Consider the following 14,260-nt stretch of genomic DNA (forward strand, 5'->3'; position numbering starts at 1 on the left):
GTGAGTCAGGCCTTTTGGTCCAACATCAGTGTCTGACCTCACAAATGCTCTACTGCATGAATGGGCAAAAATTTCCACAGAAACACTCCAAAATCTTATGGAAAGCCTTCCCAAAAGAGTGGAAGCTGTTATAGCTGCAAAGCTGTCCATGTATTTAGAATGTCATGTTATCAAAGTCCCTCTTGATGTAATGGCCAGGTGTCTATATCGTGTAAAAGAATTTGAATCTATTCCATATTGTGCTTTGTTTGTCATACAACAATGTAATACTGGATAACAATCTATGGCATCTATCACAAAAACAAACAAAATCACACTGAAAGACATTTGATCAGCTGGTGTCATCTTGTTAAGTCAAACATGTTGTATGAAAGACTCCATGTCATGTATGTTTTCACAAATGGACATATGAATCATTTTAAATTTATGATGTGTACTTAGGAAAAGGAGACTCCACTATCAAACAAAAAAAACAACTTTCAAAATTCAAAATCGAAATTCAAAATTCAAAATCTTCATACTTCTCCAATGCCATGTTGAATTATCATCTTAAATGAATAATTTTCTCATGACTGTTGCTACAGAGGACTAACTAACAGCTACCAATGACACCAGATCAGTACAACAATATATTCAAACATCAAGCAATAGAATACAATATATTTTGTGTAATATAAAATTTACTGAAACAAACACTTAAGAGGAGGTGAAAAGGCAGCAGCATGACAGACTGAGGTAAACGATCACTACAAATGCATGAACACATTAAACAGTTCAGCACCAAGGACAGAGAAACGATGAACATAATGGGAAAAGCTTTCCCTCACTGAAGCATCAAAAAGAACAAGCATGTGACCAGAGGGAGTCAAACAGACTTAACGCAAACAACATGTAAAATCGCCAAGAGATTCGACACATACAGGTATTAGACAAGAATGTGTGAGCATCAATCACTGTGGATACATGTGTGTACATGTGTGTGCGTGTTATGATTGTTCATGTATTGTCTGATAGTTGTCTTAAGAGGTGTTCAAAGAAAAAGCACACGAACAATGTAGATACAAGGGCTGTGATACTTAAGCAGTTACGTCAAATCACCAACTCTAGCAGAATTTTAAAGTGCATTGCTAAAACTCAAGAATGGTTTCTTCAGGATGCAAAATATATAACCTCAGTGATTTCAAATGTGTTCCTACCTCTGGAGAACCGTTACAATCTCCAAACACTTCTGCAAAGTCACTGGGACTTTTCCTCAGAGTCTGCTCAGCAGGCAGCGTGTTGTCATTGTAAGACGTCACAAACTTAAAGTCACTGGTTCTTGATCCTGTCGTCAGATATGCGTCATAATTGTACGCGCTGCGCAAAGTTCCTGTGCCGTCAACATCTGCGTAATTAGGAGGGAGATAAGCGCCGGGGATGGCGACTGCTCCATCAAACAACAGTCTCGGCTTTCTCCTGCGACAAAACCTCACACCCAGGATGATGATGATGAACGTCAGAAAAAACGTGGACACACACACAAGAGCGATAATAAGGTAAGACGTCAGTTTGGAATTCTTCTCCTCGTAAGAAATATCCTTCAGTTCGGGCACCTCAGCCAAGTTGTCAGAAATCAGTAAATACATGGAACAGGTGGCAGACAGAGAGGGCTGGCCGTTATCTTTCACTGCCACAATAAGGTTCTGTTTCATGCTGTCAGATTCAGAAATGTCCCGCTGAGTCCTGATCTCTCCGCTGTGGACACCAATACTGAAAAGTCCCGGATCAGTGGACTTCACTATATGATAGGACAGCCAGGCGTTCTGGCCGGAGTCCGCGTCCACCGCGATCACTTTGGACACCACAGAGCCTCCGTGGGCAGCTTTGGGGACCAGCTCGGTCATGAACGAGTTGCCCTCCGGGGCGGGGTACAGGATCTGAGGACAGTTGTCATTCACATCCGATATGAACACACTGACGGTCACGTTGCTGCTCAGAGGAGGAGAACCGTTGTCTCGGGCCATCACGTGGACTTTAAAACTCCTCAACTGCTCATAATCAAACGACCTCACAGCGTGGATCACCCCCGTGTCTCCGTTCACAGACACGTAGGAGGACACCGGGGCACCGTTCACCTCACCGGCCAACAGAGAATAAATCACTGTACCGTTCTGTCTCCAGTCGGGGTCTCGAGCACTCACGGAACATAAAGTGGAGCCAGGTTTGTTATTTTCACTCACATATGCGCTGTACGACTGCTCCTCAAACACAGGTGGGTTGTCGTTGATGTCTGCTACAGATAACTGAACAGTTTTAGACGAGGACAGAGGTGGAGAGCCCTCGTCAGTGGCACTGATTGTAATGTTGTAATCAGACACCACTTCACGGTCCAGCTGTCCTGTGCTCACCAGAGAATAATAGTTTTTAATAGAAGGAACCAACTTAAAAGGGACGTTTTGCTGAATGGAGCAGCGAACCTGTTGGTTGTTCTCAGAGTCTGCATCCTGCACGTTAATGATGCCCACCTCTGTACCAGGTGACACGTTCTCAGGTATGGGGTCAGTCAGTGATTTCACATAAATTACAGGTATGTTGTCATTGACATCGGTGACATCAACGGTTACCTTTGTGTATGATGATAACCCTAAACCATCCTTTGCTTTAATGCGCAAATCATAGGTTGCAACAGTTTCATAGTCGATCGCACCATTAACTTTTATTTTCCCGTTCTTACGGTCAATGCTAAAAACTCTCTTTACATCCTCTGAAACATGCCCAAATTCATAAGTCACATCTCCGTTGACTCCCTCGTCTGCGTCAGAAGCGCTCACAGTGACCACTACAGTATCTACAGGAGAGTTTTCGGGCAGACTGGCTTTGTAAGCGGCCTGGCTGAACACTGGGGCGTTATCATTAGCATCCAGCACAGTAACGTGTATGACCACAGTACCTGACCTCTGAGGAGAGCCGCCATCTAAAGCTGTCAGGAGCAAATTGATCTCCTGTTGTTTTTCACGATCAAGCTCTTTATCAAGAACAAGCTCGATTGTGTTTCCATTAGCAGCCAAAATAAAATTATCGTTCTTTTTAAGGCTGTACTGCTGAACCGAATTTTGTCCTACATCCGCATCGTGCGCCTCCTCTATCACAAAACGAGCTCCCCTGACGGCAGACTCTCTGATTTCTATATTTATCACTTCTTCCTTAAACTGTGGAGAGTTATCATTGATATCTTGGATGTGTAGATTGAAAGGATGGAGTTCCAGAGGATTCTCCAGCACAAGATCGCGTTTTAACACACACGAGAGCTTTTCTCCACAAAGCCCCTCTCGGTCAATCCTGTCGGCAACAATTAAATCTCCGCTACTGAGACTGATGTCACAGTAACGTTTGCGATTCCCTGCAGCATCAACACGGGCATTTCTGGCAGACAGTCGACTCGCGTCCAGGTTAAGATCCTTCGCTATATTCCCAATGAGAGATCCGCGTTTCAGTTCCTCTTGAATGGAGTAGCTCGCGTCCCCATTCACGGCTTGCCACAATAGAAAAAAGACGACGCAGCTCACTTTGAGAGCCATCACGGCGAGTGTCTTACAGACAGAACTGTTCTCTTTCAGATTACAAATTCAGCCAGGATTACACAGTGCGATCAAAAGAAAACCGGCAGCAATCCACAGTTACTGTGGCTTTGTCCGAGGAACAACAGCATCTGAAAAAATGTCCCTCTTATTGGTCTACATAGCACAGGGTGGGGTGGAAATGTTTCACGTAAATTGGTGAATAGCGACACCATGAGTGGAGTGAGGAAATGACAGACTGCGCAAATGAAATGTACTATTATTATTGTTGTTGTTGTTAGTAATAATAGTCGTAGTGGTATTTGTAGCAGCAGCAACGGCGTTATATTACAAGTGGGATCTTGAAATTATGAGGCAATAACAATATATTTTTTTAAATTTTTTACGTACAATCATAAAACAGCACAGGCTATGAGTGAAAGAAAAGTCGTCGTTATTGTTACAACCACACATCATCTGCACTCATTAATATGAGATATGGAAGCTTGTTTCATATCATCGGAACGACTCCATGGAAACAGAGCTCACTGAAATATTACTCCACTGAGATAGAAAGATAAACAGAGAATAAAGAGAGACAGACAGGATTAGATAAAGACAGACTGAGACCTACAGTGGCAGACAGGAGGACAAAGAAACTCCCAGAAAAACAAACATAAATCACAACAGCACTAAACTGAAAACCGGTGATCATTAACACAAAGTTGGCCCAACTAAGAAATGCTTAGACCAATGAAGGGTCTTTAGAAAAAGCTGTATTTGAAGTTTTTGGTTGAAAATATGTGAATAACTCATCCAGAAAACACTAAAAAGTGAACAAAATGAAAAGAATTAACATAGGAATTCAAGTCTACCTTTATGACAAAGTACCCGAATAAAAACTGGCTGACTGGAGTCATACAGTTCATAAATGGTCTGACAAGACAGGAGGAAAAAAACATTTTAAGTGGCTCCAGACACAAACAAATTGTGTCTTGAATATTGTCTGATAGAAGTCCAACAAAATACTCTGTGAGAAGACAAGTGTCTGACCATATCACAGATTGCCAATGCAGTGAAAAAGTTCTCTTCACAATGCACAAATCTGTAATTGCTATAAATCCTAACTTTGAGCCTTTGGTTGTGTAATAATTTGTATGACAAATTATTTGGCAAGCTGTCAAATCCAAATGACTCTTTAGTAGGTGATTTTTTATCGAACATATGTTTTATAGAAAGGCTGGTCAAAACACGAGCGATGAAAACATTTTAGAAAATTTTGAGATGAAAGTCACTGTGAATACGTCTTACCATTAAGAAAGAAAGCCAAAAACAGTTTATTGCTGTTTCTACATGGATTGACGATAACTGAAAAATTAACACAAATACTTTTGGATTTCTAAACAAATCGTAACATCATCATTTTTTTGTGGGTTTTTTTTTTGGTTTTGTTCTTTCTGTTTTTCCTCAAGGGAAATATGGTGGTCTCCAAAGGCATAAACAAATAGTAATGAAGCAAAATCACACTGAAAGCCACTTGAGTAGCCAGAGTCATTTTGTTAAAAGCAAACACATTCTGCGAAAGACTGCATGTCATCTATGTTTTCACAGATGAACATATCAATCACTTAGAAGGGAAACCCAAGAAACTGACACTCCACCAGCAAACCAGAGATAAGAGGCCCCATGTTCATACTGCTGAAATACTGCATCTAATCATCCATTTAAATTAATGATATTCCAATGGGTATCACTACAGCAGAGGAATTCACAATGACAACAGATGAGCACAACAACATATTGAAACATCAAGCCAGAAAAAGACAAATAACTCCTCAAATTTGGTTAATATCAAATGTAGTGAAACAAATACTCAAGAGAGTGATAAAATGGCAACAACATGACACACACTCTAATGCTGCATCAACAAATCAAGTGGACTTCAGCACCAAGGACAGAGAAACAAGGAACACAAGGAGAAAAGTCTTCTCTCACTGAAACATCATAAAGAACAAGCATTTGACCACAGGGAACCAAATGGACTTGAAACAAACCAAACAAAATACTCTGGAAAAACATGTACAACCTCTATGGATATTCGAAAAGACTGTATGTGCATACCGTATCACTGTCAGTGTCTGTATGTGTGTGTGTTTAGCAGGGGGATATATGGTCTCTACAGAGCTTTACATAAGATTCTTTAAGAGCTCTTTAACTTCAGTATGCACATCTTGGAAAGAAAAAAAAACAAAGATATAAAAACTGTTATACGTAAGCAGTAACTTCAAACAAGACGGGAATCATTTAATGGTCTATTATCAAAACTCAAGAATGGTCTCTTCAGGATGCTAAATGTACAACTTCGGTGATTTTAATGTGTTCCTACCTCAGGAGAGCCGTCACAATCTCCAAACACTTCTGCAAAATCACTTGGACTTTTCCTCAGAGTCTGCTCAGCAGGCAGCGTGTTGTCATTGTAAGACGTCACAAACTTAAAGTCACTGGTTCTTGATCCTGTCGTCAGATATGCGTCATAATTGTAAGCGCTGCGCAAAGTTCCTGTGCCGTCAACATCTGCGTAATTAGGAGGGAGATAAGCGCCGGGGATGGCGACTGCTCCATCAAACAACAGTCTGGGCTTTCTCCTGCGACAAAACCTCACACCCAGGATGATGATGATGAACGTCAGAAAAAACGTGGACACACACACCAGAGCGATAATAAGGTAAGACGTCAGTTTGGAATTCTTCTCCTCGTAAGAAATATCCTTCAGTTCGGGCACCTCAGCCAAGTTGTCAGAAATCAGTAAATACATGGAACAGGTGGCAGACAGAGAGGGCTGGCCGTTATCTTTCACTGCCACAATAAGGTTCTGTTTCATGCTGTCAGATTCAGAAATGTCCCGCTGAGTCCTGATCTCTCCGCTGTGGACACCAATAGTGAAAAGTCCCGGATCAGTGGACTTCACGATATGATAAGACAGCCAGGCGTTCTGGCCGGAGTCCGCGTCCACCGCGATCACTTTGGACACCACAGAGCCTCCGTGGGCAGATTTGGGGACCAGCTCGGTCATGAACGAGTTGCCCTCCGGGGCGGGGTACAGGATCTGAGGACAGTTGTCATTCACATCCGATATGAACACACTGACGGTCACGTTGCTGCTCAGAGGAGGAGAACCGTTGTCTCGGGCCATCACGTGGACTTTAAAACTCCTCAACTGCTCATAATCAAACGACCTCACAGCGTGGATCACCCCCGTGTCTCCGTTCACAGACACGTAGGAGGACACCGGGGCACCGTTCACCTCACCGGCCAACAGAGAATAAATCACTGTACCGTTCTGTCTCCAGTCGGGGTCTCGAGCACTCACGGAACATAAAGTGGAGCCAGGTTTGTTATTTTCACTCACATATGCGCTGTACGACTGCTCCTCAAACACAGGTGGGTTGTCGTTGATGTCTGCTACAGATAACTGAACAGTTTTAGACGAGGACAGAGGTGGAGAGCCCTCGTCGGTGGCACTGATTGTAATGTTGTAATCAGACACCACTTCACGGTCCAGCTGTCCTGTGCTCACCAGAGAATAATAGTTTTTAATGGAAGGAACCAACTTAAAAGGCACGTTTTGCTGAATGGAGCAGCGGACCTGTCGGTTGCTCTCAGAGTCTCTGTCCTGCACGTTAATGATGCCCACCTCTGTACCAGGTGACACGTTCTCAGGTATGGGGTTTGTCAGTGATTTCAGTTGTATGACTGGCGCGTTGTCATTCACGTCAGTAATCTCAATAATTAACGTTGCGTACGAAACCAATCCCAGACCATCTTTTGCACTTATCTGCATTTCATAGGATGACACTTTCTCAAAATCAATGCCTCCAACTACTCTCACCTCTCCTGATTGAGAATCTAAGGAATAAACGTTGTTATTTTCATCTGAAACATGATCAAATTCGTAAATAACTTCTCCGTTCACTCCCTCGTCTGCATCAGTAGCACTCACTGTGATCACCAGTGTATCCAGAGGAGAGTTCTCAGGCAGACTGGCTTTGTAAACGGCCTGGCTGAACACTGGTACATTATCATTAGCATCCAGCACAGTAACGTGGATGACTACAGTACCTGATCTCTGAGGAGAGCCGCCATCAAATGCAGTGAGCAGTAACGTAATCTCTTTGTTGTCCTCTCGGTCCAATTCTTTGTCTAACACTAACTCACCATATTTTCGCCCACCTGCTTTTGTGTTTACATTTAATTTGAAATAATCATTCTGCTGCAGCGAGTATCCTTGAACAGCATTTTCTCCGATGTCTCCATCGTGCGCCTCTCCAAGAAGGAAGCGCGCACCCCTGACCGCGGATTCCTGAATTTCCAATTTCAGAGAGTCCTCTTTAAACTGGGGTGAATTATCATTAATATCTTGAACGCGGATACTAATACGGTGCAGCTCTAAGGGATTTTCCAGTACGAGCTCCTGTTTCACAACACAAGATGCCTTTTTGGCACAAAGCCCCTCTCTGTCAATCCTCTCTTGTACGATCAAGTCTCCGGTGTTGAGATTCACACCGCAGTACTTCACACTGTTATCCTCAGTATCGATGCGGGCTTTGCGTGCAGACAGTCTGCCCAAATCAACTCCCAGATCCTTAGCGAGATTTCCGATTACAGATCCACGTTTCATCTCCTCCGGGATCGAGTAGCTCACGTCTCCACAGACGGGGTGGACGACAAGGAAAATAAAAGCGAGGCCGCACAGCACCGCAAATCTGCTGCATCCCATTGTTACTGCCAGAGAGACCACATACACGTAAAAGATACCGCCAAGAAGGTCAAAATATATCAACGATGCATTCGTGATTCTTCCCAGTAAACACAAAATGTCACTCTGAAGTCCCACACGAAGCTGTTTTATGAGCTGCGGTACACAAAAGCAGAGTCAGCCTTTAAATTCGTAGGGACAGAAGGGTGGAGAATCACCGAGCCTTCTCGTTTGCTGGTACACACTGACACCATGAGTATCTGTGTGGGTATAACAAGGCGATATCGGATTTTATTTATTAATTACATTTTAAAAATACAAACCAATTCATGACCCTAAACGGCAAAAAGAAAATGAAAACATTCCTTTGTTATTTTAGAGTGACCTTATTATCATTAAGGAGAGGAAATATAGTACTAAAGGCACGCTCAATGTTTGTAAAAAGCAAGAAAAACTTGAAATCGTTGCAAGTGAGTCTTAAGGAGGGTTTCCCTTTTCCAAAATAAAACTTAGAAAGAAAACAAGTTTGGCTGAAGACAAAAGAGGGGTAAGTTCACTCGATATTACTTCTGTTAGCCTTTCATTTTTAGCTCAAGAACTACACCAGATCTAATATTTAAACAACTTATGTCCCCCATTGATAAGAAGATGGTCTTATCTTTCGTGTATCTGCAAATTCTTCACATTTCCAAATTAGTGGGTTAAGATTCATTCAAGAAAAACTGGAAATCTTCAATTGTCACATCTTATGAGAAAACACAATTCGCTTTGTCGTTCTGGACCCTGGAAACGTGCTTGATCAACCCAAAGAAAGGAATACCTTCTAAATTTTCATTTAACCATTCTAGCTTGAACTGCTTTGTCGTCAAAAAAAAAACACAAATAATTTTGTGATTTAAATTAAGACACTGTATTTGAAGACAAGTCCATATTGAATACTATGAGAAATTTCAGTCATCCATGGCTTGTTGCATTCATACTTGAACTTCCTGTGATAAGCAACAAAAAGTACTTCCAACACTGCAAAATCAAAAACAGATGACTCGTTCTTAAGGTAGGTTATATTTAAAATATACTGTTCTATTGTTCAATGAAATATCATGTAAACTGAAGTTTGTCAAACTTTTCATGGGTTAGCAATTTTCAACATTCATTACCCGGTTGAATGAAATGGGGATGACATTTAATTCATTAACATCTAACAGCAAAAACATACGAAATAAAACTCGATCCAACTGTCAGGATAAAACCGTTTTTTCTATGACAAAATTTGGATGAAAATACTTGCAAATACTGTACATTAATTTATCTGCATTGCACTGGTTGTAATACTCCTGTCTACTACAAGACAACAATGTGTGGCATATGTCAAAGAAAGGAACACATTAACACAGAATCGTGATGAGCAATGACACCAGATCAGAGTGACAGCGATGACGCATTGATATTCAAACATCACGCCATGAAAAACCTAATTATTTTAGCCAGTTCTGTATAAAATTAAATTTAGGGAAAGTAACTTCAACACAGGGGAAATATGACAACAGAATAAAACACAAGGGCGGAAAATCTGCAAAACTGCATCCGCACATCAAACTGAGTTCAGCACCAAGGACAGAGAAATGAGGAACATCATGTGAAAAGTTTCCCCTCACTGTAATATGAAAAGACCAAATACAGTGAAAAAAGACATTTTAAAAAGTGCCAAACTGCTCTGAAGACCATCCAAAAGACGAACAGCATATCCAACTTCAACAATAAATGCACGCATGCCGTATCAGTGCAACACCAACTGTGTGTGTGCTGTATGTGACAAGGGATGGATGCTAAAATGCTTGATAAAAGTTGCTTTAGGAGCTGGTTGGCGTCAGTATGCACATGTTATCAAGAAAGGAAAATACTGAGAGCAAAAGTAATCATTACAAAGTTAAATTTTAAAGCTGGAAATGAGATTGTTACTGACCCATTTCAGGTGTTGTTAGCCACCATCACAGAAATATGAGATGACAGCAAAGCTACAAAGCAAAACACGCTCGTGTTTGTCGCGGTGCACACAAGTGAAGTAACATGACGTGTTCCTAAATTGGAAGAACGGCATGTAATATCAACTTTAATGAAATATATATTAAAAAAAAGGACGGAAACGACAAGAGCATAACTCATCAAGGCAAACGATGTCTAAAAATGGATCAACGAAGCAAACAGAGTTCACCACCAAGGACAGAGAAACAAGGGACAAAATCAGAAATGTTTTCCCTCACGAGAACATTGAAAAGACCAAACAAGTGACCAGAGGGAGTCAAACAGACTTTGAACAAAAGAACAAATGCTCTCCTTGAAAAGAACTGACACAACACATATATATCAAACAAGAGTCTACGTGCATATTACATCACTGTGCAAGACCCTGCCAACGCAGACCATTAAATGTTAGGGTGAAGACTTGCTTTAAGGTTAGTTTGGGGTTAAGGTGACTTTAAGATAAGGGTCCGGATAAGGCAAGGTATGTTTGTTGTCATGGTTAGATGGTGGTTAAGCCTCAAGGAAATGAATGTAAGTCCATCTAATGTCACCAAAAATGATGGAAACAAGACTGTGTGTGTGTGTGTGTGTGTGTGTGTGTGTGTGTGTGTGTGAGGCTTTTGATCAAACACTATGTGAAGGCTGCTTTATGAGGGATCGCTTAACAGTACCTAAAAAGAAAATAATAATGATAATTATAATTTAGACGTATATGCTGTGACAAATAAGCAATTACTTAAAATCTGAGGGAGATCAGATCACCACCTCTCAATAAAGATGGATGACCAAAACTCAAGAATGGTTTCTTCAGGATACTTATTGTGAGACTTCAGTGACTTAAATCTGGTCCTACCTCAGGAGAGCCGTCACAATCTCCAAACACTTCTGCAAAGTCACTTGGACTTTTCCTCAGAGTCTGCTCAGCAGGCAGCGTGCTGTCATTGTAAGACGTCACAAACTTAAAGTCACTGGTTCTTGATCCTGTCGTCAGATATGCGTCATAATTGTAAGCGCTGCGCAAAGTTCCTGTGCCGTCAACATCTGCGTAATTAGGAGGGAGATAAGCGCCGGGGATGGCGACTGCTCCATCAAACAACAGTCTGGGCTTTCTCCTGCGACAAAACCTCACACCCAGGATGATGATGATGAACGTCAGAAAAAACGTGGACACACACACCAGAGCGATAATAAGGTAAGACGTCAGTTTGGAATTCTTCTCCTCGAAAGAAATATCCTTCAGTTCGGGCACCTCAGCCAAGTTGTCAGAAATCAGTAAATACATGGAACAGGTGGCAGACAGAGAGGGCTGGCCGTTATCTTTCACTGCCACAATAAGGTTCTGTTTCATGCTGTCAGATTCAGAAATGTCCCGCTGTGTCCTGATCTCTCCGCTGTGGACACCAATAGTGAAAAGGCCCGGATCAGTGGACTTCACGATATGATAGGACAGCCAGGCGTTCTGGCCGGAGTCCGCGTCCACCGCGATCACTTTGGACACCACAGAGCCTCCGTGGGCAGCTTTGGGGACCAGCTCGGTCATGAACGAGTTGCCCTCCGGGGCGGGGTACAGGATCTGAGGACAGTTGTCATTCACATCCGATATGAACACACTGACGGTCACGTTGCTGCTCAGAGGAGGAGAACCGTTGTCTCGGGCCATCACGTGGACTTTAAAACTCCTCAACTGCTCATAATCAAACGACCTCACAGCGTGGATCACCCCCGTGTCTCCGTTCACAGACACGTAGGAGGACACCGGGGCACCGTTCACCTCATCGGCCAACAGAGAATAAATCACTGTACCGTTCTGTCTCCAGTCGGGGTCTCGAGCACTCACGGAACATAAAGTGGAGCCAGGTTTGTTATTTTCACTCACATATGCGCTGTACGACTGCTCCTCAAACACAGGTGGGTTGTCGTTGATGTCTGCTACAGATAACTGAACAGTTTTAGACGAGGACAGAGGTGGAGAGCCCTCGTCAGTGGCACTGATTGTAATGTTGTAATCAGACACCACTTCACGGTCCAGCTGTCCTGTGCTCACCAGAGAATAATAGTTTTTAATAGAAGGAACCAACTTAAAAGGGACGTTTTGCTGAATGGAGCAGCGGACCTGTCGGTTGTTCTCAGAGTCTCTGTCCTGCACGTTAATGATGCCCACCTCTGTACCAGGTGACACGTTCTCAGGTATGGGGTTTGCCAGTGATTTCAGTTGTATGACTGGTGCGTTGTCATTTACGTCAGTAATCTCAATAATTAACGTTGCGTACGAAACCAATCCCAGACCATCTTTTGCACTTATCTGCATTTCATAGGATGACACTTTCTCAAAATCAATGCCTCCAACTACTCTCACCTCTCCTGATTTAGAATCTAAGGAAAATACGTTGTTATTTTCATCTGAAACATGATCAAATCCGTAAATAACTTCTCCGTTCACTCCCTCGTCTGCATCAGTAGCACTCACTGTGATCACCAGTGTATCCAGAGGAGAGTTCTCAGGCAGACTGGCTTTGTAAACGGCCTGGCTGAACACTGGTACATTATCATTAGCATCCAGCACAGTAACGTGGATGACTACAGTACCTGATCTCTGAGGAGAGCCGCCATCAAATGCAGTAAGCAGTAACGTAATCTCTTTGTTGTCCTCTCGGTCCAATTCTTTGTCTAACACTAACTCACCATATTTTCGCCCACCTGCTTTTGTGTTTACATTTAATTTGAAATAATCATTCTGCTGCAGCGAGTAGCCTTGAACAGCATTCTCTCCGATGTCTCCATCGTGCGCCTCTCCAAGAAGGAAACGCGCTCCCTTATCCGCTGATTCACGAATTTCCAATTTCAGCGACTCCTCTTTAAACTGGGGTGAATTATCATTAATATCTTGAACGCGGATACTAATACGGTGCAGCTCTAAGGGATTTTCCAGTACGAGCTCCTGTTTCACAACACAAGATGCCTTTTTGGCACAAAGCCCCTCTCTGTCAATCCTCTCTTGTACGATCAAGTCTCCGGTGTTGAGATTCACACCGCAGTACTTCACACTGTTATCCTCAGTATCGATGCGGGCTTTGCGTGCAGACAGTCTGCCCAAATCAACTCCCAGATCCTTAGCGAGATTTCCGATTACAGATCCACGTTTCATCTCCTCCGGGATCGAGTAGCTCACGTCTCCACAGACGGGGTGAAGGACAAGGAAAATAAAAGCGAGGCCGCACAGCACCGCAAATGTCTTGTGCTCCATTATTACGACGAGAAAACTCCTCATTCACTCTCAATTTTTCAATAAAATATCAACGGTCGTGATTTCCTTGAATTTCGAGAAGACGTTACACAGCAATCACATTACAAAGCGGTTGTCGTCCAGTCCTGCACAATATGGAACCTGGCCTTGAATTTGTCGATACAAAAGGGTGGGGAATGAACGTGCCATCCCGTTTATTAGCGCACACTGACACCTTGAGTACTTTCTGAGAAATGACACACGGAGGTATGTTTTTCTTCAGGCAGCTTTTCAAAGGAAGCCTGTATAGAGAACTTTAGTAAAAGAAAGGTAATACAGTGACTTTAGGGTTGCCTTACAATATGGATAAAGAAAACAGTTTTATATCATGTAAGGTTAAGAAGGGAGAAAAATATATTCCCAAGAAAAACATATGCCTTACATTACACTGCAAGGTGGCTGTATTTTCAGACTATTAACACGAAAAAATGAGCTGAATTAGGCCGAATAAATGTAGCTGAAGATAAAACTGCGTTCAGAACCAAGGACAGAGAAAAAAGGAAGGGACTCAAAAGAGGTTATCCTGAAGGGAGATAATCTGAGCAGACAGAAGGAGTACAATGGGACAAATAACAGACACTAATCATTATTGATTAGTTAACCAAACTAATTACTGTGTGGCAATAAAGAACAAATATTTATATGTGTGTGTGTGTGTGTGTG

General features: G+C 42.4%; 4 protein-coding genes across 9 annotated transcripts in view; all 4 read right to left on the reverse strand.

Annotated features, from left to right (window-relative positions):
* The window catches only part of LOC124068394 (protocadherin gamma-C5-like), a 211,186-nt gene that overhangs the window by 121,565 nt on the left and 75,361 nt on the right, over positions 1–14,260 (reverse strand). The window lies entirely within an intron of this gene.
* Positions 899–3,773, reverse strand: LOC124068416 (protocadherin beta-15-like). Its single transcript, XM_046406672.1, has one exon. It carries the CDS (start codon positions 3,555–3,557, stop codon positions 1,128–1,130), a length of 2,430 nt encoding a protein of 809 aa, XP_046262628.1. The 5' UTR covers positions 3,558–3,773; the 3' UTR covers positions 899–1,127.
* Positions 5,893–8,563, reverse strand: LOC124068423 (protocadherin gamma-A11-like). Its single transcript, XM_046406679.1, has one exon. The coding sequence runs from the start codon at positions 8,311–8,313 to the stop codon at positions 5,908–5,910; it is 2,406 nt and encodes an 801-aa protein (XP_046262635.1). The 5' UTR covers positions 8,314–8,563; the 3' UTR covers positions 5,893–5,907.
* LOC124068412 (protocadherin beta-15-like) lies at positions 10,954–14,161 on the reverse strand. Its single transcript, XM_046406667.1, has one exon. The coding sequence runs from the start codon at positions 13,580–13,582 to the stop codon at positions 11,144–11,146; it is 2,439 nt and encodes an 812-aa protein (XP_046262623.1). The 5' UTR covers positions 13,583–14,161; the 3' UTR covers positions 10,954–11,143.

Source organism: Scatophagus argus, chromosome 12 (assembly GCF_020382885.2).
Source record: "Scatophagus argus isolate fScaArg1 chromosome 12, fScaArg1.pri, whole genome shotgun sequence".
NCBI lineage: Eukaryota > Metazoa > Chordata > Actinopteri > Scatophagidae > Scatophagus > Scatophagus argus.